Here is a 27,681-nt window from a genome sequence, read left to right on the forward strand (position 1 = left end):
TTCTGGATCTAAAAATTTAGCATTCACTTGACTTAAACCGAAAATGACCCCCCTTGAAAAACAAAAAACACTTTTATTAAAAGTAACACACCAAAATTAGACAAAAAAAAATCAATAACAATATATATATATAATTGCCAGCAATCACACTCCCATCATGCCCAGGTTCTAGAATGTACTGGTTGCTTGGGCATGATAGGAGTGGGATTGCTGTTAGCAATCATATATATATTAATATTGTTATCAAATTTTTCTGTCCAATTTTGGTGTGTTACTTACTTTTAATAAAGGTGTGGTTAACACACCAAAATTGAACAAAAAATATATAATTGCTAACAGCAATCCTATCATGCTCAGGCAGAAAGTACATGCTGGAACCTGAGCATGATAGGAATATGATTACAGCCTCCCTATGCCATGCTATCCCCCACACACACACTTACACATCTATGCTATCACACACAAACTCATTCACAAATATTCAGTTTAAACTACAGCATAAAACCCATCATTCTCACACACTTACTAATTCACTCTCACAGAATGTTTTCCTACCTGTCACTTTTCCTCCTCTTCGTTCTTCCTCTTCTCTGTCCTCTCCTTCCTTTTCAGTGGAGGCGGTGGGCGTGGCTTCAGTGCTGTGCGCCAGGATCTGACATCAAATTGTCGCGCGCGCATCGAAAGGGAGCAAGATCGGAGGTCTGCATTAACAGACCTCCAGCTCCCTTGATTTTTTTTAAAGACGGTTAGAGGAAGATCCTTGATCTCCCCAACCGAGCTTGCTCCTCTAGCGGCGGACATTACTGTCCGTCTCTGGAGGGGTGCCGTGCGCACAACCAGTAGCAGACCGCCCCCCTTCGGTACGCTACTGGTTGTGCGCACAATTTTTGTTCGTGTGCACAAGCGCACAGCTTAGAGGGAACACTGCCAGGCAAGACTAGTCTTTAGGTGCAGCAAGAGGAGAACTGATTTATTTTAGACACAGACGGCTGGATATATTCAGCAAAACACACATTAACATAAAAGAAAATATTGGGATACAAACCACCCCTTAATCTGCCTCCCAGAGGCAAAAGGGGCAGTAAAGGGATTAACAATACAAAGGGACACAGACACCACTAAAATAAGGAATACACATTGTCTTGATTAGATTATCTCCCAGACCTTAATGTGCTGTGTGTAAACGGTTAGGAAATAAGGCAATAATAAAATACATTTTTATTAATAACACACAAAAGGATAACATTAACATGGGTAGCGTGACTCTAGGAACCATCACAGTCCCATAATGCAGGAACCCCAAAACTGTTTCCGAGCTCCACAATCTTTAGAGTCTCTTATAATTTGGATAACGTGGCACTCCATACCAGGGCACATAGTCTGTAGTAAGGAGGCTGGCACTCCAGGAGCCTATGGAACGGAGGCTTCCGTGACATACTTTTCCTTCGTTTTCTTACAGCTGCCACCTTAAAAACACCTCTCTCCAGGTGTTTACAATCGGAATCAAACCATTAACAGTATGTGCCAAAAGACTCAATCTTTACCTGGACACCCCTAGCACAGAAAGCACTCAATGCTTTAAAACACGTTTTTACGATGACTCTAGAGCTCGGGATTCCAGATCCTAAAAAGCCCTTTCTTGTAGAAGCAGACGCCTCTGAGTGTGCCGCATCCAGTGTCATCCTAATCCAATTGTTTTCTCCTTTGGACAGACCAACTATAGTGTTGGAGATCAAGAACTGTAAAAAATGGCCTTTGAGGAGTGACCTCGCTTACTGAAGGAGGCTTTATCCTATCATGATCTTCACAGACCATCGCAATCTAGAGCACCTCAGGTAGACAAGCTATGTGGGCACTGTTGTTTAACCGCCAACGCCATATAACTTATCCTCTAGGCTCTTGGAATGGAAAAGCAGATGCCCTGCCAAGACTTTATGATTCCCCAACCATACAGTATTCAAAAAGAAATACTACACCACCCATGTTTTTTTTTTTTTTTCTCTTCGCACTACTCTCTTGGCAGGAATGAGAGAGAGCAGTCGAAACCATTCCGAAATTGGGAGACCATAACTATGTTCCTGAAAGAAACAAAGTTCTATGAATGGTTCATGATATCCGCTAGCATGACATGGAGAAGTCAAAAAGACAATTGACTCTACGATCCTTTTGGTGGCCTGATCTGAAACGAAAAATATAACAATAAATGTGGTGTGTTCACTAGATACAAGGGCACCAACATGAAACCCATGGGACTTTTGCAGCATTTACCATATTCAAGTCACCATTGGGATGAATCTTTTGATTTTATAGTGGATAGTATAGTGGATATGTCACCTTTCTTGACCCTGGAAACATTTGGACACCAGCCCCATGTATTCAAGCTCCTGTACCCACACGCATCCCTCATACATACCTGAGTCACACTATTCAAATAACTATAAATCATTCTTTTATTTCACATTATTATTAAGATCCCCCAAACCAAATATTAACCCCTTAAGGACTGGGCTTATTTTTTCTTTTTCTACCCTGTGGGACCGAGGCTGTTTTAACACTTTTGCGGTGCTTGTGTTCAATTGTAATTTTCTCCTCACCCATTTAGTGTACCCAAACAAGTTCATATGTTGTTTTTCAGATACCATTATTTTGATCATATCATCTTGTTTACTATAAAAAAATAATAAAACATGGTGAAAATTTGAAAAAACACACCTTTTATGACTTTTATTTGAAAAATCTTTTACTCACCTACAAAAGGAAGTAAAAAAACTAGCTAAATAGATTCTACTGTTTGTCCTGAGTTTAGAAATAACCAATGTTTTTATGTTTTTGCTGTTTTTTGTAAGTTATAGGGCAATAAGTACCAGTAGCGTTTTATGATTTCCAAACCTTTTTTTCCAAATCTGGTCATTCTGCCTCCATCTCCTCTTTGGAACATCTTTGAAGCCGGTTAACTCAATTTATCCCCATCAAACCATATATTTTTGAAAACGAGACACCCCAAGGTATTACAAATGTTGGTATTTGCCTTTGCCAAAGTTTGTGGTAGTATTTTTTTTTCTTTTTTTCACATAAATTGTACTTCAGGAATGAATTAATAGCTCCTGGTATGGATCACTATCAAACAACTTGTGACAGAACCCTCCATCACTGGGGCCCCTGGAGAGGCCTGAGAGCCAGCCTCCTCCCTATCGACTATGGGCCCAGGCCTTGTAGAGACTTCTGTGTGTGGACACAGGGGGTCAGTTTCTACTGATTTTCCCCGTGTTTTACTACTCAGTCTCTCAAAACTGTAATGTCAACTGGACATCCTGTTGTAGGAAGAAGGCTGATTGTATTTGCATTGTTGATGTTACAGGTGTGAAATGTTTTCCTTGTTATTGTATGAGTTAGCCCTTGTCTTAAGACCCCTTGTAGGTATGACTAGGTGTCAGTGCTGCATACCTAATTATCTACACTTTACTACACTCCGTCTTTTTTATATAAAATCGGTAAGAGACAAAATAGTAGTTGCCTGAAATGGGAAGAGAGGAGGCTGGGTTTTACCATATGCTGTGGACTTGTGAGAAAATACAGGAATTTTGGACACACGTTTATTGTGAAATAGAGAAGCAGCTTAATGTTAAAATCCCCATATGCCCTCTGCTTGGAATACTGGGAGAAGACTCAGAAATAAACTTAACAAAGGTCCAAAGTAAATGTCTTCATAGGTTATTGTTTTGTGGTCGCCTTATGATTACTAGGAGTTGGATTTCCTCGACACCCCCTAATATTAAAGACTGGTTAGAAATAGTTCATAGAGATTACAAAATATAAATATCGTTTTAATTTTAGTTTTTTTTTTGTTTTGTTGGGTGGGAGGGAATAATTATTATATGATGTTCAATGTATTTATAACTTAGTAACACTTGTAACTTTTTATATTTTTTGAAATAGAAATAAAAAAAAAAAGTTTAGGAGGTGATCGTCGATCTCGACGTTACTGAATGCCTCAACATCGAGGCATTACAGCAACTCCGTTTAAGCGAGGAAAGTGATCGTTGATCACTTTCTAAGTTAATTTAATGACGGTTCAGGACCGTCAAAGGTCGTTAACAGACCTTCTTTGCATGACGGCCCTGAACCATCAAAGGTCGTTAAGGGGTTAAAACGCAATATTAGATATTGATGGAATCGAAAAATTTGCTACTGCAAAGGCCAGCACTTGGACACGCCAGAGACTGCACTTAAGGAGGGGCTTCCCAAAACCAGCAACTTACCTGGCATCACACTTCTGCTACAGTCGTGGGGTAGGCCTCATCCCGGGCTGTAGTTGCTGCCATCACGTGTCTGCCTATCCCTTTCAGTGATGCGCATGCCTGTATGTATATCCAATGAGGGGTGCGTGCCACCTATTACTAACACGACTAGCAAGATCGCATATAGAGGTACAGAGGGTTAAAACGATATCGCCCTGATTCGTCATTTCAGGTGTGGAAGGGAGGTGTGTCTACCTGCAGCCCTATATAAGCCCTACCCAACTTCTAATCACTGCTTGTTTTCTCAAACTTGTTGAATCTCCTTCTACCTGCTATTCCCATGTATCTCCTGGCTATGGACCTCAACTTGGGTTAAGTTTACCTGCTTGTCTCCTGGCTGCAGACCTCGGCTTGCCTTATGGACTTTTGAACTGAGTGTTTGATGCTATTTTGTACTTGGGTAGTGTTTATCAGTGAGATTGAGCAGTGGCACCCCTCTGCTGTGTTTACTCCATTATCCACATCTTGATTATCCTTTTTTCATCTACTATATAACCTCCAGGGTATGGAATTTTAAATGCTTGCTGATGTCTAATGAATATGATTTCATATATTTAATTTCCAGGTGATTATAACACCATAGCTTATTTTTCTATATTAGCATATGTGGTAACTTCCAGCTTGCACACCTATTGGTAACTACTAATTGCCTACTACCAGATCTTTCTTGAGTTTAGCATATAAATAATTTTTTATCAATTCCTAGTAAAACCTAAAATAAAACATAAATGCAAGTAAAAAAATAATCCAGCTTTTGTTTGTTCTTGTAAACATATCTCTAATGTCCAACTTTCTGTCTCCTTATTTCAATATAACAGTGCCTGTATCAAGTTTTAATTGATGTTAATGCTACAAATGATGTAAGTACAGCGGTGGACACCAGACACTCCCTTACTCTTCAACTGAATGGCACCTCACGGAAAAAAGAACTGTGTCGGTGGGTTACAAAATATTGTGTAAACCAACAAAAATCCATAATTTGCGCCATACTGTTTATGTGATTTTTTTTTTCCTTCAGTAAACATTGATCTGGTACATACATAATGTCCTATTAGGTCATATATCAATATTATAATACAAGTTTAAATGTAAAATTGGTGTCATTGTATTCTTCCTCTGAATGTTGAATCACATCAAATCGACATTTTTTCAGGTATGACAGCAACATGCCTGCTTTTTGTCATGTAACCGTGTTCTGAGAAAACATAAGTGGTGAAACATTTTAGATGATTCAAGGGACAGTAAAATGTCCCTGATAGCCCCAGTAAACAGGAATGCACTTCCCTCGTTCATCGTTCGATTATTCTTGCCACTGATTGGTTGCTCGAAGAGCCAGTCAGTGGCAGGAAAGCACACTCATTGAAATCCTGGGCACTTTTCACTCATTTTTACAGGAGCCTGAATAGATCCCCATGTACAGCATTCACAGAGCCAGTGATAGGTAGAGCCTATCACTTGCAAGGAGATGTGTTTGGCCAAACACAGGTCCTGCACAAAAAAATTGCTGTGGAAGGGGGAAATCCACACATGGAGATTCTCAAGCGACACTCCACAGAAATTTAAAGCGAGCTCTTAGCTATCAAATGCATTGAAGTGCATATGATTGTTGGGGTGTCCGTTTAAAATTTGTTTTTAGGAAGGGCTTGAGCTTTCAATACTACTGGGAATTATGTTTTTATTTCTATATTAAGTTATAAAATAGTGATGTTCAGATCATGAACGAATCGTTCTTTTGATCCGATTCTTTTCAGTGATCCGGATGAATCGGTTCAGTAGACTGAACGATTCATTTGCAACAGTTCAGTCTGTGAATCATGCAGTTGTAACCTGATCCTAGAGTGAGTCATCTGCACAGCACTCAGACACAGACTCTTAGATCGGGTTACAGCCCATTGATTCACAGAGGAACGATGACTCATAGATTCAGAGAGTCGTTTAACCCCTTCGTGACAAAGGCTGATTTTACTTTTTGTACCCTTCGTGACAATGGCCTTTTTAACAGTGGCGGAACTTCAGGGTTGCGACTGCGACCGGGCCCTGGAGTTCTGCCAGTCAGGGGGGCCCAAGGGGTGCCGAGCGGTTGCTGAAAACGACCGCACGGCAACTCTTGGGCCCCCCTGACTGACAGAAATCCAGGATTCCGCCGTCGCCTGCCTCAGCGCTGCCCAGAGTGCAGTGTTGGGAGCGTGAGGCGTTTGTCTCGGGTGCCGGCGTTTCACGCTGAGCGCCGGCATATGACGTCATAAGCCGGCGTTCAGCAGTGAAGCGCCGGCACCCGAGACAAACGCCTCACGCTCCCAACACAGGAGTTGACGGTAAGTGATCTACAAAGGGGGGGTAGGGAGGGAGTGGGTAGATCGTGAGAAAGGGAGGGTTAGGGAGGGAGTGGGTAGATCGTGAGAAGGGGGTAGGGAGGGAGTGGGTAGATCGTGAGAAGGGGGTAGGGAGGGAGTGGGTAGATCGTGAGAAGGGGGGTAGGGAGGGAGTGGGTAGATCGTGAGAAGGGGGGTAGGGAGGGAGAGGGTAGATCGTGAGAAGGTGGGTTAGGGAGGGAGAGGGGAGATTGTGAGAAAGGAATAGATGGGTGGGGGGGGGGCCTTAACAGATTCTCGCACCGGGGCCCTGAGGTTTCTAGTCATGCCCCTGCTTTTTAACATTTCTGCGCTGCTCGTGTTTAGCTGTAGTTTTCTTCTTTCCCGTTTACTGAACCCACACACATTGGATATTGTTTTTTTCAGGACAAGAAGGGCTTTCTTTAGATGACATTGTTTTGATTGTATCATATTATTTACTATTAAAAAAGTATAAAATATGGTGAAAATTTTAGAAAAAAATGACTGTTTCTAACTTTTAGTTGAAAAATCTTTTACTCATCTATAAAAGGTAATGAAAAAACCTTTTTAAAAACTAGACAGCCCAGGGTATTCCAAAGGCTGGTATTTTAACCCTTTCCAAGCACTTATTCTACCATCAGCCTTTGTCAAACTTTGCGGTAGTCATTTTTTTGCATTTGTTTTTTCACACACATTTTACTTCAGGTATGAATAAACAGGTTCTCGTATATGTCACTATCATAAAGCACCCAATATGTGTTCAGCAACATCTCTTGAGTACAGCGATACCTCACATGAATGATTGTGCCTGGCTGTTTGGGGGCAAAAGGGCCACATTTGGGGCACGCGCATTTTCAATGTTGAACTTAGGCGTTTGGCGATCAACTGCCCATGTCCTATTTGGTACATCTTTGAGCTGGGCCATTTCAGTATGCCCAATAAAGCCATATATTTTTGAAAACTAGACACCCCAGGGTATTTCAAATGCTAGTATTTTAACTCTTTGCATGCACACATTTTACCACCAGAATTTTTTCAAAGTTTACAGTAGTATTTTTTCCCCCCACACACCTACTTTATGTATGAATTTACATCTCCTGGTTAATGCCGCTGTCACACTACACCCCAATATTTGTTCAGCAACATCTCCTGAGCGCAGTGATACCCCACATGCATAGGTTTGTCATTTTTTGGGGGAACTAAAAGGCCACATTTGGTACGTGTTCATTTTTCTAATTGGAAATTAGATGTGTGGCCATCCTTCCCCCCGTGTTATTTGGGACATTGTTGAACCCGGCCAATTCAATTTACCCCATCAAATCATACATTTTTTAAAAGTAGACACCCCATATGCCAGAATTGTTTTAAGCTAATATGCTAATTTTAGGACTTGCTCACAAAAATATATTTTTTCTATATATATTTTGTGGGTTTTTTTGCCTTTTTTTTTTAAAAAAAAAATTTAAATTTTTTTTCAACTTGAAGGTTCCCCAGATAGTGACATCAGTGGGAAATTATTTTTACATTTTACTGTTTTTTTACTATTTTTTTCTAATTATTATTAATTTTATTTTATTTTTTAATTTTTTACTAATCACACTGTGATTAGAAAGCTTGGCTCCATTGACTTGCATGGTTGAATGCAGTACCTGTATTCAACCTGCAAGTGGAGCCAGAGTTCTCTAGAGGGTCTGGAGACCATCTAGCGAGCTTTTTCGTCTTTATTGTTTTTTTTCCCGGGCTGCCGCCATCTTGCTTGATGGCGAAGATCACCTGCAGCGGCGGCTGTGACCGCTCTCCGGAGTGGTCACAGTCCATCCCAAGGTAAGTGTTTGGTGTCGCTGGATGCCTCCTGATCGAGGCATTCCAGCGACACCATTTAAGTTTAGGAGGCGATCGCTTTTAAAACGGGCGTCCGCCGCCATACAAAGTATGGCGGATGTTGACGCCCCGGGGAGGGGCCAGAGATGGCCCCTTTTTGCCGATCATGGCGTTGCTGAATGCCTCGAGGTCGAGGCATTACAGCAACGCCGTTTAGGTGCAGAAAGCAAAAATAGATCGCTTTCTGCACCCGTTTAAAGACGTGCCGGTCCTGGCACGTCAATTGTCGTTAACGACCTGATTTTCGGTGACGTGCCCGGACCGGCAATTGTCATCAAGGGGTTAAAGATTCAGAGAATCTCACTGATGCAATAATGTTATAAATAAATACATTAATAATCTTCACTGCCCCCAGGATTTAGAAACCCCCTTAGTTTTCCCCCCTTTACCTCTAACTGCACCTTCCGTTAACTTTATTAAATTAACCCTCAGTCCTCATTAAATTAACCCTAAAGACCCCATTAACCATAAGTGCCCCTAAATTAACCGTTAACACCCCATCAACCATAACGACCCTTAAATGAATTGCATGTACTCCAGATAAATTACCTAAGAAATGTGTATGGTTGATGGGGTCTTTAGTGTTTAATTTAGGGGCAGTTGTGGTTGATGGGGTCTTCAGGGTTAATTTAATGCTGAGGACTGAGGGTTAATTTAATTAATTTAATAAACTTAAGGTGCAGTTAGAGGTAAAGGTGGGCAAACTAAGGGGAATCTAAATTCTGGGAGCAGTGAAGATTATTAATGTATTTATTTATAAAAGCATGGTGTCAGTGATGTTCTCTGAATAATTCTCTGAATGATTCAAATCTCTATAAGATTCGAATCTCTGAATGATTCTCTGAACAACTCTCTGCCTTCAGTGACATCACTAGAGTAGGCAGGCAGGCAGGAGGGTTCATTGACTCTAATGAAAGGGGGAGGCCAATCGTCAGTGTGACTGCAGGGAAGGACTGGGAAATGGTAACTTCTGTGAGTCACACTGAGTGATCCGAAGATTCAGATCATGAATCGGATCATTTCAATGAACGACTCAAAATGATCCGATTCGCTTTACTGATCCGAACTTCCCATCACGATTCTAAAGGTGTAGCGCAGCATGAACAGCATTACATGGATGTGAACCTGTGTCCAAGGGTAAAATCTCACCTGGTACCCTCAATAAACACTTATAAAGATACCCTTATAAAGCAATCTGGCAACCGATAACTTCTATAACTTTGGTATATTTTTGTGATGGGACGCCCTGTACCCAGACTGGGTACTCCCGCCAAACGTTTCTTCCTCCTGCTGGGACACCAGCGATTAACCCCTTCAGCGCCAGAAGGGGGGATGCCGCTGCACCAGCACTGTGGCTAGCTGAAGCTGAGCTACACAGTGTGACTGTATTTAAACAGTACAAGGGGTGATTTACATACAATAGACATAGCAAACCACACAAAGTTTCCCATTGTGACAGAACCCTCCATCACTGGGGCCCCTGGAGAGGCCTGAGAGCCAGCCTCCTCCCTATCGACTATGGGCCCAGGCCTTGTAGAGACTTCTGTGTGTGAATACAGGAGTTCAGTTTCTGCTGATGTTCCCCATGTTTTAGCACTCAGTGTCTCAAAACTGTAACGTCAGCTGGACATCCTGTGGTAGGAAGAAGGTTGATTGTCTTAGCATTGTTAATTGTATAGGTGTGAAGTGTTTCCCCTGTTATTGTGTGTTAGCCGTTGTCTTAAGACCCCCTGTAGGTAGCTGTTAATCCTGTGAGCTCCTGTTATCCCTGTGTCCTGGCCATTGTCTGTCTCAAGCCAATTATATGTCTATCGTGATTCCACGTCTACCTCCCCAGTTAATGTAATTATTTATGTCTCGTGTCATCCTGTCCTTCCCCCGGATATTGTGTTGCAGGATTTGATCTAATTACTTCCTTCCTGACATGGTAATTAGATCATGTGGTATTTGTCTTGCCCCTTTTCTACTTGTGTATATATAGCTCTGTATTTGGCTTTAATAAAGGAGTCCTGTTTTCACCTCAACATGAGTGTTGCATGTTTGGGGTGGGCTGTAGCCACGCTGTGTAGTTAAGCTTCGGATAGCCACAGTGCCAATGCAGCTTCGGTGCAGCGACGCCCCCCCCTTCTATCTACAACGCTGGTTCTGCCTGGCGCTGAAGGGGTTACTTGTTGGTGTCCCGTCAGGAGGAAGCAACGTTTGGCGGGAGTACCCAGTCGGGGTACAGGTCGGTCCCGTCACACCCATCAGTTCCTCTGTTGCACGTGGCTCAGTGTTTGCACTCAGCCCAGTAGGGGGTCGCTATTGTAGTCTGTGGGGAGGAAGGTAAACACGGGCGGTTCCCTGACTTCTGGTTGAAACCTGCTGGATGTCAGATCCAGGTGCAAATAAGGGCAGCAACAACTAATCGATAATGAAAATCGTTGTCAACGATTTTCATTATCGATTAGTCGAATCGATTTTTATCGATTTATAAAAAGTTTTTTTTCAGAGCAAATGCTCTGAAAAACTCCTCTCCTTCTATAATCCGACCTCAGAGAGCGGATTATAACACTTGAATCCAGATCCCCCGCAGTGCTGCAGGGGACCTGGATTCCCCTCACTGTGAGCCGGTTTGTGTCCGTGCGATGCGCACACAAACAACCTCCGCCTCTCCCCTCCACTTCCGCTGGAGCTTCTACGATGCAGCACCAGCATCATATGACCTTCATCGTAGGTCCATCGTAGAAGCCCCAGCGGAAGTGAAGGGGAGTGACGGAGGCTGTCTGTGCACATCGTGCAGACCCCCACCAGCTGATAGAGAGGAGAATCCAGGTCTCCTGCAGAAGTTCATCCTCTCTTTCAGCTGGTGGGGGTCTGCGCGATGTGCACAGACAGCTTCTATGAAGCTCCGGTGAAAGTGCCAGCCAGCAACGGAGGTTCACAAGACACCAGGGAGTCGGGGGAGAGAGGCAGAGTGGTGTATGGGAGTCGGAGGAAGAGTGGCAGAGTGGTGTATGGGAGTCGGAGGGAGAGTGGCAGAGTGGTGTATGGGAGTCGGGGGGGAGAGGCAGAGTGGTGTATGGGAGTCAGGGGGGGAGAGGCAGAGTGGTGTATGGGAGTCAGGGGGGGAGAGTGGCAGCGTGGTGTATGGGAGTCGGGGAGAGAGGCAGAGTGGTGTATGGGGGTATAATGAATTTCAGGGTAGCAGAGTGGTGTATGGGGATGTAATGAATTTCAGGGAGGCAGAGTGGCATATCTGGGAGAGTTAGAGTGGTGTATGGGGGAGGTAGAGTGGTGTATGGGGGTTATAATGAATTTCAGTGTGTCATATCTGGGGGAGGCAGAGCGGTGAATCAGGAAGTATAATGAATTTCAGGGTGGTGTAGGGCATTTATGGGGGGCAAAGTGGCATATCAGGGTGCACAGTGGCATATAGGGAAGTATAAGGCATAAATGGGGGGCGAGTGACATATTGGAAGGTATAAGATATATCTGAGGTGCAGAGTGGCATATAAGAAGTTATAAGGCATATAGGAGGCATAAGGCATATCAATATTGGGCATATCAGGGGGGCATAAGACATATCTGGGGGTATAGGGTATATCAGGGGGCTCATTTGCATATCACTGGCATATAAGGAATACTCCTTATATCGGGGGAAAAGTGGCATCTCTGGCATATAGGAGGTATAAGGCATATCTGGGGGTCAGATGTGCATAACTGGGGGCAGTTTTGCAAATAAAAGAAAATATAAACAAGGCTTTTTTCTCATAGTTTTTTTTATTAAATATGAAAAAATTGTTAACATATGAATTAATATTTACTAATAATGTAAGTATTAAAATCTAGTTTGAGAAACACTGTGTTTGGGTTCTTGTAGCTTTTATTATTATGTCGGTAAAATAAGAATAGAGAAATGCCATCGTGATAAAGAGATGAAAGTTTAAATTTTAAGTATTTTTATTCTGCTTTTTTTTTGTTTGTCTTTTTTTTAACACCCACTTTGTTCATTACATTATTTTAAATAAAAGAAAAATTTGCATTTTTTATCTGATTAATCGAAAAAATAATCGGCCAACTAAGCGATTATTAAAATAATCGTTAGTTGCAGCCCTAGTGCAAATACCGGCCACAGAGGTCTCTGTTCTGTAAGTCCTGACCTGATGGAGAGTAACACCACACATAACCCCCCTCCCAAAATACAGGAACCCCAAATCTGTGTCCAAGCTCCACAGTCTTTAGAGTCTCTGATGCTTGGGGAAACGTGGCACTCCGTACCAGGGGGAAGAAGTAGCCCTACACAGTGCCTTATGCTAAACTGTGAAATAGCTAACCTAGCTGGACCTTCTAACTTATAAAAGTCTATTTAGTTAGGGACTTCATAGCATTGCCAGAAAGAATCTGCTCAGTGTGGTACCTGTCCAGGGAAATGCACTGAAAATATACCATGACTGACAACAGCAGCCGCCAGTTCTGCATTTAAAAGAGGTTTATTGGAACAAAATAAAATGTCTTTAGTCATATATAGCGATGTATGCTCGGGTTGGAAGAAAAAAAAAAAAATATATATATATATATACCGTATTTGCTCGATTATAAGACGACCCTGATTATAAGACGACCCCCCAAATCTGAATATTAATTTAGGAAAAAAAGAAAAAGCCTTAATATAAGAGGACCTTATAGGAAAAAAGTTTTACCAGTAAATGTTAATTCATGTAAACTATATTTTTTAATAAAAGCTATGATTGAGAAAAATATTTTGGTTTTATTTCCTTCTATTTTCCAACCTGCCCCCCCCAGTGATGCACATCTGCCCCAGAAATGCCTTATACCCCCTATATGCCACTGTGCCCCATGATATGCCTTTTGACCCCCTATGTGCCACTCTGCCTCCAGAAATGCCTTATACCCCTATATGCCACTCTGGCATTAAAGGGGTTAAAAGGCATATTATTGGGCAGAGTGGCATATTGGGAGGTTTAAGGCATTTCAGGAGGCAGAGTGGCGTATAGAGCGTTAAAAAGGCACTTCTGGACGCAGAGTGGTATTAAGGGGGTTAAAAGGCATTTCACAGAGCACTCTGTCTCCAGAAATGCCTTATGCCCCCCCCATTTAACACTCCCCTGCCCCCCCCAAACATACCGGTGCTTATGACTCCCCTGTCATGCAGCCGGGGCAGCGTGTAGAGCTCTACGCGATTCGCGTAGACAACTTGCGCCACAGCCGGAAGGAGGTGTGGCTAGCAGCGGGGGTTGTGTGTGTCCATTGCGCAGACCTTCCCCGACTGTCAGAGAGATCTCTGACAGCCGGGGAAGGTCTGCGCGATGGACGCAGACAACCCCTGCTGCTTATAATTGAGCAAATACGGTAAATATATTTGTGTATATGTATATATATACCGTATTTGCTCAATTATAAGACGACCCTGATTATAAGACGACCCCCCTGTGAAAGAACCCTCCATCACTGGGGCCCCTGGAGAGGCCTGAGAGCCAGCCTCCTCCCTATCGACTATGGGCCCAGGCCTTGTAGAGACTTCTGTGTGTGGATACAGGGGTTCAGTCTGCTGATGTACCCCATGTCTCAGAACTGTAACGTCTGCTGGACATCCTGTGGTAGGAAGAAGGCTGATTGTCTTAGCATTGTTGATTGTATAGGTGTGAAGTGTTTCCCCTGTTATTGTGTGTTAGCCCTTGTCTTAAGACCCCCTGTAGGTATGACTAGGTGTCACTGCTGCATACCTAAGTATCAATTACATAACAGGTAGCTGTTAATCCTGTGAGCTCCTGTTATCTCTGTGTCCTGGCCATTGTCTGTCTTAAGACAATTATATGTCTATCGTCATTCCACGTCTACGTCCCCGGTTAATGTCATTATTTATGTCTCGTGTCATCCTGTCCTTCCCCCGGATATTGTGTTGCAGGATTTGATCTAATTACTTCCTTCCTGCCATGGTAATTAGATCATGTGATATTTGCCTTGCCCCTTTTCTTACTTGTGTATATATAGCTCTGTCTTTGGCTTTAATAATTGAGTCCTGTTTTCACCTCAACATGAGTGTTGCCTGATGTTTGGGGTGGGCTGTAGCCTCACTGTGTAGCTAAGCTTCGGATAGCCACAGTGCCAATGCAGCTTCGGTGCAGCGACGTCCCCCCTTCTATCTACAATGCTGGTTCTGCCTGGTGCTGAAGGGGTTACTTGTTGGTGTCCCGGCAGGAGGAAGCAACGTTTGGCGGGAGTACCCAGTCGGGGTACAGGTCGGTCCTGTCACATTGGTGGCAGCGGTGGGATGTTTCCTTCCAAACGGGACATCCAAACCACCACCAGGATTGGTCACCCTTCGGGCAGAGTAGGAGTAACGTTAGGATCCTCAGCTATGGAACTGGAGTTCAGATGGCGTATGCAGGAGGCATGGGCCCAACACAACGGACCTGTATCGGCTGAGGACGAGCTGCGGTGGAGTGATCATATCCGTCGGCAACTCTGGTGGGAGACTCTGCAATGGGAACAGGAATACCAGGGTAAGTGCCTCCTAACCAGCGAGGACATTTACTGGTTCCAGCTGGAGGCACGAATGCCGTTGCTGGGAGAGCAGCCCAAAGAGGAATGGGTGGCCGAGTTGGAGGTGCTTCGGCGGCCCGGGGCTACTATTGGAAAGCATAGAAAAGGATCCCGACTTCGGAAGTACATCGGAGTGCTGGGGGGAAGACATCCAGGAGCGCAGGGCAGAGGCTATCCCATATGTGGCCGAGCTGTGGGCTGACCTGGATTATTTGGTCACACAAGAATGGGAACTGGAACAGGCATATCAAGAGTTGTTCGACCATGTTCAGCAGTATGCCCCAGTGTCCATGGATTTTGTTGACTGTTCATACGAGGATGTTAACCCAGGATGGGTAGATGAGGCTGCGGTCTTCACACCGGGGTCCTCCAAATGCTGGGTAGTTCGCCCAGATCCATACCCCCCAGCTGAAGCGCTGACAACAGGGTGGAGAGCCCCTGGCTTCTGCCCTGTACCTGCAACAGGAATCCAGGGAGATGCAGCAGCCGGTCCATCTTCCCAGCGGCAGCAGGAGCACGAGGGAGTGGAGGGTATCGTCCCTCCTCCCCAGCCGCTGTTGGATGACCCGGGAGACAGCGCAGCCGGCTCATCTTCCCAGCGGCAGATCCCAGTTGAGGGAGCTGAGGGTATGGTCCCTCCTCCCCAGCGGCTGACGGATGACCCGGGAGACGGCACAGCCGGCCCATGTTCCCAGCAACAGAAGGAGCCTCAAGGAGGGGGTGCAGGTGGCATCCCTCCCCAGCGGCCAAGTGAGTGCACAGGAGATGGCACAGACGGCCAGTCTCCCCAGCAGCAGCTCACAACTCTGGGAGAGGAGGAACCTGTTCTCCCTCCCCAGCGGCAGATCCCAGCTGAGGGAGCTGAGGGTGTCGTCCCTCCTCCCCAGCGGCAGACAGATGACCTGGGAGATGGCGCTGCCAACCCATCACCACAGTGGCAACAGGAGCACCAGGGAGAAGATGCAGGCATCATCACTCCCCAGCGACTGGGAAGATTCCAGAGAGAAGGTGCTGTAGGCACTTCTCTACAGCGGCAGTTGTATTTTTCTGGAGAGTCAGAGGTGGAGCGGGGGAGTACTGCTCTTGGAAGGGCAGATTATTTGGGGCACCAGTTTCGGGAGCGCATTGATGGGCTAAGTGAACTAACTGACTACGGAGTCAACCCGTTTGGGGTTTCCTCCTGTGTCAGTCCTATTTGGAAGGGGGAGAAGTGTGACAGAACCCTCCATCACTGGGCCCCTGGAGAGGCCTGAGAGCCAGCCTCCTCCCTATCGACTATTGGCCCGGGCCTTGTAGAGACTTCTGTGTGTGGATACAGGGGTTCAGTCTGCTGATGTACCCCATGTTTTAGCACTCAGAGTCTCAGAACTGTAACGTCTGCTGGACATCCTGTGGTAGGAAGAAGGCTGATTGTCTTAGCATTGTTGATTGTATAGGTGTGAAGTGTTTTCCCTGTTATTGTGTGTTAGCCCTTGTCTTAAGACCCCCTGTAGGTATGACTAGGTGTCACTGCTGCATACCTAATTATCAATTACATAACAGGTAGCTGTTAATCCTGTGAGCTCCTGTTATCTCTGTGTCCTGGCCATTGTCTGTGTTAAGCCAATTATATGTCTATCGTCATTCCACGTCTACGTCCCCGGTTAATGTAATTATTTATGTCTCGTGTCATCCTGTCCTTCCCCCGGATATTGTGTTGCAGGATTTGATCTAATTACTTCCTTCCTGCCATGGTAATTAGATCATGTGATATTTGTCTTGCCCCTTTTCTTACTTGTGTATATATAGCTCTGTCTTTGGTTTTAATAATTGAGTCCTGTTTTCACCTCAACATGAGTGTTGCCTGATGTTTGGGGTGGGCTGTAGCCTCGCTGTGTAGCTAAGCTTCGGATAGCCACAGTGCCAATGCAGCTTCGGTGCAGCGACGTCCCCCCTTCTATCTACAATGCTGGTTCTGCCTGGTGCTGAAGGGGTTACTTGTTGGTGTCCCGGCAGGAGGAAGCAACGTTTGGCGGGAGTACCCAGTCGGGGTACAGGTCGGTCCCGTCACACCCCCAAAATCTGAATATTAGTTTATGAAAAAAAAGAAAAAGCCTGAATATAAGACGACCCTATAGGAAAAAAGTTTTACCAGTAAATGTTAATTCATGTAAACTATGTGAACAATTTTTTTTTAATAAAAGCTATGATTGAGAAAAATATTTTGTTTTTATTTCCTTTTTTTTTTCCAACCTGCCCCCCCCCCAGTTATGCACTGTTATGGGCTGGCAGCCTGAGGCCTGGGGGGCAAGTTTATTCAAGTGGCCCATTGCGCCACGAAAGCGGCTGCATTGATAGCAGTCACTCCACCGGCGCCTAATGAAATTAAAGCGGCCGGCGTGCACGCACCGCGCCGCCCAATAGCCGTGCCTCAGCTCTTTATCCCACCCCTTTTAAGACGTGGGACGAATAGCCATTGGGTCTGAGTGCTGCATGATGCAGGGGCGTACCTAGAGTATTTGGCACCTGTGGCAGATCCTGTATGTGGCAAACCCCCCCCTACACACACACACTTTAAAACTGCATAGTTTCTATGGTTAGGCAAACATTGACAGGGGTACAGCAAAATTGTTATCATTATATAGTGAGGCACACATTGACGGTGGTACAGCATAACTGTTATCATTATATACTTAGGGATTATGCTGTACCACCGTCAATGTGTGCCTATACATTGAGCCAGACACTGACAATACTGCAGTACAACCCCTATCACTATATACTAAGCCAAACATTGATGTGGTGTAGGCCTAACACTTCAGTGACTGGCTTAGTGTATAGTAGGGATGCACCGAAATGAAAATTCTGGACCTAAACTGAAAATTCAGCATAAATTTGGCCAAAACCGAAAAAAAAAAAAAGTTTAAAATACTTTATTAAAAGTAACACACCAAAATTAGACAAAAAAAATCAATAACAATATTAATATATATAGATATATATATAATTAACAGCAATCACAATCCTATCATGCCCAGGTTCTAGCATGTACTGGCTGACTTAGCATGATAGGCGTGTGATTGCTGTTTGCAACCATATATATCTATTAATACTGTTATTGAATTATTGGACGGAAAAAAAAATTATAACAGCAATCACACTCCTTTCATGCCTAGATAGCCTCCCTATGCCATGCTATCCCCCCACACTTCCATGCAATCTGAAACCCTCATTCTCAAACATTCATCATAAACTACAACATAACACCCATCACTCTCACACACTTACTAATATTTTCCTACCTTTCCTCTGGCACTGTCACTTTTCCTCCTCCTCTTCATTCTTCCTCTTCTTCTTCCTCTTCTGTGTCCTGTCCTTCCGGTGTGCGGAAGACAGTGGGCGTGGCTTCAGTGTTGTGCGCCGGGATTTGACATCAAGTCCCGACGCACAGCCACAGTTGCCGCCTGCATCGTTTTTGGAGGCGTGCTGGCACCCCTCAGTGAGCGGCACTCCAGGCGGACCGCCCCCCACCAGGTACGCTACCGGCATGGCAGCCAGTCCCGGTGGCAGCCGCTTAGTTTTTAACTATGAATGTTCGTCGCCCGGCCAGCCCACCGTCCCGGATTCAGGGCGGCCTGGGGGGGCAATTGTCCCCCGGCCCAGCCCGCCCCTGCTTGCCACTCTTCCCCTGAAATGCCTTATACCCCCTATATGCCACTGTGCCCCATTATATGCCTTTTAACCCTCTAAATGCCACTGTGCCCCATGATATGCCTTTTGACCCCTTATGTGCCACTCTGCTTCCAGAATTGCCTTATACCCCTGTATGCCACTCTGGCATTTAGGGGGTTAAAGGGCATATTATGGGGCAGAGTGGCATATAGGGAGCTATAAGGCATTTCAGGAGGCAGAGTAGCGTATAGAGGGTTAAAAGGCATTTCTGGAGGCAGAGTGGCATTAAGGGGGTTAAAAGGCATTTCACAGAGCACTCTGCCTCCAGAAATACCTTATGCCCCCCATTTAACACTCCCCCTCCCTCCTTCAAACTTACCCGAGCTTCCGAGTCCCCGGTGCGTAGTCCGGGCAGCGTGTAGAGCTCTACGCTATTTGCGTAGACAACTTCCGCTGCAGCCGGAAGGAGGTGCGGTTAGTGGCGGGGGTTGTCTGCGTCCATCGCGCAGACCTTCCCCAGCTGTCAGAGATCACGGGAAACTCTGATCTCTGACAGCCGGGGGAGGTCTGCTCGATGGACGCAGACAACCCCCGCCGGCTGCCGCTAACCGCACCTCCTCCCGGCTGCAGCGGAGGTTGTGTACGCGAATCGCGTAGAGCTCTACGCAAATCGCATAGAGCTTAGTCCGGTCCAGCGCTGCCCGGACTAAGCACCGGGGACTCATAAGTACCGGTAAGTGGGGTGGGTGGGGGTGAGACAGGAGGATCCAGGTCCCCTGCATCGCTGCGGGGGATCTGGATCTTAGTCTCATAGTCAGACCTAGTCGAGGTCTGATTATAAGACGAGGTGAAAAAACCTGGTCTTATAATCGCGCAAATACGGTGTGTATATATATATATATATATATATATATATATATATATAATGTCACATTAAAGGTGAAAAAAAATCTGACATGATTTATCTTTGTCTCATTCTTTAACATCACAAGAACCTGGCATTTTAACAGGGGTGTGTAGACTTTTTATAACCACTGAAAGTTTATTTACCAATGGTATTTCACCTAAACTTGTCATGTTACCTCTCTTACAGTATACACTACAGATTTAGTGAATATGGAAATTATTCCTTGTGGGTGAAGCTCAACCTTTCTGAAAGCACCAATGTAACGTGCAGCATTGTAATCAACCAGAATCCAGGCTACAGCTACCTTCGTATGTATTTCTTTGTATCTCTCTCTCATCAAATCAGCTTTATTGGCATGACAGGATTTTGAGTTTTCAGTCCCAGTGGTTTTTGTAACATCAAGTCCCATATCTTTTTTTGCCATTTTTACCATATGTGGACTAAATTAAGATTCCCTTTTACTTACAATTTATACATCCTTTCCATCCTGTTTTTCAGAAGTAATTTGAAACCATGCAAACATATAAAAAAACAAAAGAAAATGTTTTCTTAAACTTTCTGATGCACATTAAATGTCACTGATGAACAATGACCCAATTTGTGTCTGGCAAAATCCCCGGTTTACAGACATACCCTACATACATATTTTTAGGTTCCATCCCTTACATAGTACCCAATAGAGTATTTTACTAATTATGACTTAAGAGGTGTGGGAGGTAGTGTATAGGAGGGGGGTATACTTTTTACATGTAGTGCTAAGCTAATGAGATATAAGGGGCTTTATTATTATTATGTTTTTTTGTTGAATATTGATAGAGATCTCTTTAGAGATCTTATACATCAAGATGTAGTATTTCTGTTCGATTTTGGTACCATTTTACAGGATCTTGTTATGTGACCGGTCCCCAAATCTCATTACTGTTGTGGTCCGACGTAGGGACAGCGTTGGGAACTTCCCCAGGAATAGTCTGTACGCTAGCCGGGCTGTAGTTCCATAGCCGCGACTGAGTAAACCCTGGTCCTAAAGATTAGTGATAAAACCAGGTCCCAGTCATGCGCAGGGCACAGTAAATGATGATCTGCTGGGTTTTTAACATCAAGGTGTGATTTATACTCCTAGAGGAAATGAAGAAACAAAGGAGAAAACCACAAACGGTGTATACAGTCTTCTGCAGCCCTAGTTTTGTGACAGTTATATCTTGATTTCTGATTTTTATGTGCCACGTGCATTATTTTACATTCATCAACACACTTGGGCCAATTCTTCTAATTTACTTAAGTAATTTGTCATATAACCTGTTTAACTTGGATGACCTACCCTGTGGCAGACCTTTCTATCATCTACAAATAGACATACCTTACCATTACAAACTTCTCTAATATCACTGATAAAAATACTTCCTCTGAGTGACAGGAGGCAGAATGTTCTATAATCAATCGTTGCCTTTGTGACGGGACCGACCTGTACCCCGACTGGGTACTCCCGCCAAACGTTGCTTCCTCCTGCCGGGACACCAACAAGTAACCCCTTCAGCACCAGGCAGAACCAGCGTTGTAGATAGAAGGGGGGACGTCGCTGCACCGAAGCCGCATTGGCACTGTGGCTATCCGAAGCTTAGCTACACAGCGTGGCTACAGCCCACCCCAAACATCAGGCAACACTCATGTTGAGGTGAAAACAGGACTCCTTTATTAAAGCCAAATACAGAACTATATATACACAAGTAGAAAAGGGGCAAGACAAATATCACATGATCCAATTACCATGTCAGGAAGGAAGTAATTAGATCAAATCCTGCAACACAATATCCGGGGGAAGGACAGGATGACACGAGACATAAATAATGACATTAACTGGGGACGTAGACGTGGAATGACGATAGACATATAATTGGCTTGAGACAGACAATGGCCAGGACACAGGGATAACAGGAGCTCACAGGATTAACAGCTACCTGTTATGTAATGGATAATTAGGTATGCAGCAGTGACACCAAGTCATACCTACAGGGGGTCTTAAGACAAGGGCTAACTCACACAATAACAGGGGAAACACTTCACACCTATACAATTAACAATGTACAGATAATCAGCCTTCTTCCTACCACAGGATGTCCAGCTGACGTTACAGTTCTGAGACTCTGAGTGCTGAAACATGGGGTACATCAGCAGACTGATCCCCTGTATCCACACACAGAAGTCTCTACAAGGCCTGGGCCCATAGTCGCTAGGGAGGAGGCTGGCTCTCAGGCCTCTCCAGGGACCCCAGTGATGGAGGGTTCTGTCACAGCCTTATCCATTCATCTAATCCCCAAAACTGCAAGTTATTTATAAGTTTTCTATGGGGGGCAGTGTCGAATGCCTTACTGAAATCTAACAGATCCTCCCTGGTCTGTTATCTTAGTTAGCCAGTTAAAACAATAAGTTAAGTTAGTCTGACAGGATCTCCCTGTAGTTAACCCAAACTGTTTCTGATCATGTAAACAATTTACAAACCGGATATTTAACAATTGTGTCCTTTTAGCATTGTTTTCAATAACTTGCCAACTGCTTACATAAGTCTTACTGGGCTGTAGTTGACTGAATTTTCGACGCTACCTTGTTGTGGTCTTCTGGAACTACTTGTGCCAATAGTGACTGGTAAAATTAGTCCACCAACAGTTTGACCAGAAAACTTTGAAGCTGTTTTAATAACTTTAGGTATATCCAGTAGTGGGATTCAATTTCACTCACACACACAGTCTCTCTCACACACACAGACACTCAGGCAGTCTCTCACACACAGACTCAGGCAGTCTCTCACACACACACAGACTCAGGCAGTCTCTCACACACAGACTCAGGCAGTCTCACACACACACAGACTAAGGCAGTCTCGCACACACACACAGACTCAGGCAGTCTCACACATACACAGACTCAGGCAGTCTCACACACACACACATCCACAGACTCTGGCAGTCTCTCTCTTACACACACACACACAGACTCTGGCAGTCTCTCTCACACACAGACTCTGGCAGTCTCTCACACACACACACAGACTCTGCCAGTCTATCTCTCTCTCTCACACACACACACACACACACACAGACTCTGGCAGTCTCAAACACACACACACACACACACACAGACTCTGGCAGTCTCTCTCACACACACAGACTCTGGCATTCTCTCTCACACACACACACACACAAAGACTCTCACACACATTCACAGAGTCAGGCAGTCTCTATCACACACATCCACAGACTCTGGCAGTCTCTCTCACACACATCCACAGACTCTGGCAGTCTCTCACACACATCCACATACTCTGGCAGTCTCTCACACACATCCACATACTCTGGCAGTCTCTCACACACACCGAGAGACCCTGGCAGTCTCTCTCACACACAGAGAGACTCTGGCAGTCTCACACACACATCCACAGACTCTGGCAGTCTCTCTCACACACATCCACAGACTCTGGCAGTCTCTCTCACACACATCCACAGACTCTGGCAGTCTCTCTCACACACATCCACAGACTCTGGCAGTCTCTCACACACACACACACACACAGAGACTCTGGCAGTCTCAAACACACACAGACTTAGGCAGTCTCTCTCTCACACACACACACAGGCTCAGGCAGTCTCTCTCACACACACACACACAGAGACTCTGGCAGTCTCAAACACACACAGACTCAGGAAGTCTCTCTCACACACACACATCCACAGACTCTGACAGTCTCTCTCACACACACACACACACACACACACACACAGAGAGAGGCTCGGGCAGTCTCTCTCACACACACACAGACTCTGGCAGTCTCTCACACACACACACAGACTCTGGCAGTCTCTCACACACACAGAGACTCTGGCAGTCTCTCGCACACAAACACAGAGACTCTGGCAGTGTCTCACACACACACACACAGGCTCTGGCAGTCTGTTTCACACACACACACACACACAGACTCTGGCAGTCTCTCTCTCACACACACACATACACAGGCTCAGGCAGTCTCTCACACACTCACACACACACACAGACTCTGGCAGTCTCTCTCACACACACAGACTCTGGCAGTCTCTCTCACACACAGACTCTGGCAGTCTCTCTCACACACGCAGATTCTGGCAGTCTCTCTCACACACGCAGATTCTGGCAGTCTCTCTCACACACGCAGACTCTAGCAGTCTCTCTCACACACGCAGACTATGGCAGTCTCTCTCACACACGCAGACTATGGCAGTCTCTCTCACACACACACACACAGACTCTGGCAATCTCTCTCACACACACACAGGCTCAGGCAGTCTCTCTCACACACACACACAGACTCTGGCAGTCTGTCTCACACACACACACAAAGACTCTGGCAGTCTCTCACACACACACACACACACAGACTCTGGCAGTCTCTCTCACACACACAGACTCTGGCATTCTCTCACACACACCGAGAGACCCTGGCAGTCTCTCTCACACACAGAGAGACTCTGACAGTCTCACACACACATCCACGGAGTCAGGCAGTCTCTCTCACACACATCCACAGACTCTGGCAGTCTCTCTCACACACATCCACAGACTCTGGCAGTCTCTCTCACACACACACACACACACACAGAGACTCTGGCAGTCTCAAACACACACAGACTTAGGCAGTCTCTCTCTCACACACACACACAGGCTCAGGCAGTCTCTCTCACACACACACACACACAGAGACTCTGGCAGTCTCAAACACACACAGACTCAGGAAGTCTCTCTCACACACACACATCCACAGACTCTGACAGTCTCTCTCACACACACACACACACACACACACACACACAGAGAGAGGCTCGGGCAGTCTCTCTCACACACACAGACTCTGGCAGTCTCTCACACACACACACAGACTCTGGCAGTCTCTCACACACACAGAGACTCTGGCAGTCTCTCACACACAAACACAGAGACTCTGGCAGTGTCTCACACACACACACACAGGCTCTGGCAGTCTGTTTCACACACACACACACACACACAGACTCTGGCAGTCTCTCTCTCACACACACACATACACAGGCTCAGGCAGTCTCTCACACACTCACACACACACACAGACTCTGGCAGTCTCTCTCACACACACAGACTCTGGCAGTCTCTCTCACACACAGACTCTGGCAGTCTCTCTCACACACGCAGACTATGGCAGTCTCTCTCACACACGCAGACTATGGCAGTCTCTCTCACACACGCAGACTATGGCAGTACACACACGCAGACTCTGGCAGTCTCTCACACACACACAGACTCTGGCAGTCTCTCACACACAGACTTTGGCAGTCTCACACACACACATAGACTTTGGCAGTCTCTCTCACACACACAGAGACCCTGGCAGTCTCACACACACACACACAGAGACCCTGGCAGTCTCTCACACACACAGAGACCCTGGCAGTCTCTCACACACACACAGACCCTGGCAGTCTCTCACACACACAGAGACTCTGGCAGTCTCTCACACACACACAGACTCTGGCAGTCTCTCACACACACACAGAATTTGGCAGTTTGTCTCTCACACACACACACACAGACTCTGGCAGTTTGACACACACACACACACACACACAGACTCTGGCAGTTTGTCACACACATAGACCCTGGCAGTCTCTCACACACACAGAGACTCTGGCAGTCTCTCACACACACAGAGACTCTGGCAGTCTCTGACACACACAGAGACTCTGGCAGTCTCTCACACACACACACACACACAGAGACTCTGGCAGTCTCAAACACACACAGACTTAGGCAGTCTCTCTCTCACACACACACACAGGCTCAGGCAGTCTCTCTCACACACACACACACAGAGACTCTGGCAGTCTCAAACACACACAGACTCAGGAAGTCTCTCTCACACACACACATCCACAGACTCTGACAGTCTCTCTCACACACACACACACACACACACACAGAGAGAGGCTCGGGCAGTCTCTCTCACACACACACAGACTCTGGCAGTCTCTCACACACACACACAGACTCTGGCAGTCTCTCACACACACAGAGACTCTGGCAGTCTCTCGCACACACAGAGACTCTGGCAGTGTCTCACACACACACACACAGGCTCTGGCAGTCTGTTTCACACACACACACACACACAGACTCTGGCAGTCTCTCTCTCACACACACACATACACAGGCTCAGGCAGTCTCTCACACACTCACACACACACACAGACTCTGGCAGTCTCTCTCACACACACAGACTCTGGCAGTCTCTCTCACACACGCAGATTCTGGCAGTCTCTCTCACACACGCAGATTCTGGCAGTCTCTCTCACACACGCAGACTCTAGCAGTCTCTCTCACACACGCAGACTATGGCAGTCTCTCTCACACACGCAGACTATGGCAGTCTCTCTCACACACACACACACACAGACTCTGGCAATCTCTCTCACACACACACAGGCTCAGGCAGTCTCTCTCACACACACACACAGACTCTGGCAGTCTGTCTCACACACACACACAAAGACTCTGGCAGTCTCTCACACACACACACACACACAGACTCTGGCAGTCTCTCTCACACACACAGACTCTGGCATTCTCTCTCACACACACACACACACAAAGACTCTCACACACATTCACAGAGTCAGGCAGTCTCTATCACACACATCCACAGACTCTGGCAGTCTCTCTCACACACATCCACAGACTCTGGCAGTCTCTCACACACATCCACATACTCTGGCAGTCTCTCACACACATCCACAGACTCTGGCAGTCTCTCACACACACCGAGAGACCCTGGCAGTCTCTCTCACACACAGAGAGACTCTGACAGTCTCACACACACATCCACGGAGTCAGGCAGTCTCTCTCACACACATCCACAGACTCTGGCAGTCTCTCTCACACACATCCACAGACTCTGGCAGTCTCTCACACACACACACACACACACACACACACACAGAGACTCTGGCAGTCTCAAACACACACAGACTTAGGCAGTCTCTCTCTCACACACACACACAGGCTCAGGCAGTCTCTCTCACACACACACACACACAGAGACTCTGGCAGTCTCAAACACACACAGACTCAGGAAGTCTCTCTCACACACACACATCCACAGACTCTGACAGTCTCTCTCACACACACACACACACACAGAGAGAGGCTCGGGCAGTCTCTCTCACACACACAGACTCTGGCAGTCTCTCACACACACACACAGACTCTGGCAGTCTCTCACACACACAGAGACTCTGGCAGTCTCTCACACACAAACACAGAGACTCTGGCAGTGTCTCACACACACACACACAGGCTCTGGCAGTCTGTTTCACACACACACACACACACACACACAGACTCTGGCAGTCTCTCTCTCACACACACACATACACAGGCTCAGGCAGTCTCTCACACACTCACACACACACACAGACTCTGGCAGTCTCTCTCACACACACAGACTCTGGCAGTCTCTCTCACACACAGACTCTGGCAGTCTCTCTCACACACGCAGACTATGGCAGTCTCTCTCACACACGCAGACTATGGCAGTCTCTCTCACACACGCAGACTATGGCAGTACACACACGCAGACTCTGGCAGTCTCTCACACACACACAGACTCTGGCAGTCTCTCACACACAGACTTTGGCAGTCTCACACACACACATAGACTTTGGCAGTCTCTCTCACACACACAGAGACCCTGGCAGTCTCTCACACACACACACAGAGACCCTGGCAGTCTCTCACACACACAGAGACCCTGGCAGTCTCTCACACACACACAGACCCTGGCAGTCTCTCACACACACAGAGACTCTGGCAGTCTCTCACACACACACAGACTCTGGCAGTCTCTCACACACACACAGAATTTGGCAGTTTGTCTCTCACACACACACACACAGACTCTGGCAGTTTGACACACACACACACACACACACAGACTCTGGCAGTTTGTCACACACATAGACCCTGGCAGTCTCTCACACACACAGAGACTCTGGCAGTCTCTCACACACAC

At 46.0% G+C, this 27,681-nt stretch overlaps 1 protein-coding gene across 3 annotated transcripts in view; it reads left to right on the top strand.

Moving 5' to 3' along the window:
• The window catches only part of HGSNAT (heparan-alpha-glucosaminide N-acetyltransferase), an 86,853-nt gene that overhangs the window by 17,548 nt on the left and 41,624 nt on the right, over positions 1–27,681 (top strand). For 2 of the 3 annotated variants that reach the window (XM_053463367.1, XM_053463377.1), the window contains exons 3-4: positions 5,117–5,235; positions 19,803–19,924. In XM_053463367.1, coding sequence (XP_053319342.1) covers positions 5,117–5,235; positions 19,803–19,924 — 241 coding nt within the window. The remainder of the gene's footprint in view (positions 1–5,116; positions 5,236–19,802; positions 19,925–27,681) is intronic. The other variant, XM_053463384.1, reaches the window with a different exon arrangement.

Source organism: Spea bombifrons, chromosome 1 (assembly GCF_027358695.1).
Source record: "Spea bombifrons isolate aSpeBom1 chromosome 1, aSpeBom1.2.pri, whole genome shotgun sequence".
NCBI lineage: Eukaryota > Metazoa > Chordata > Amphibia > Anura > Pelobatidae > Spea > Spea bombifrons.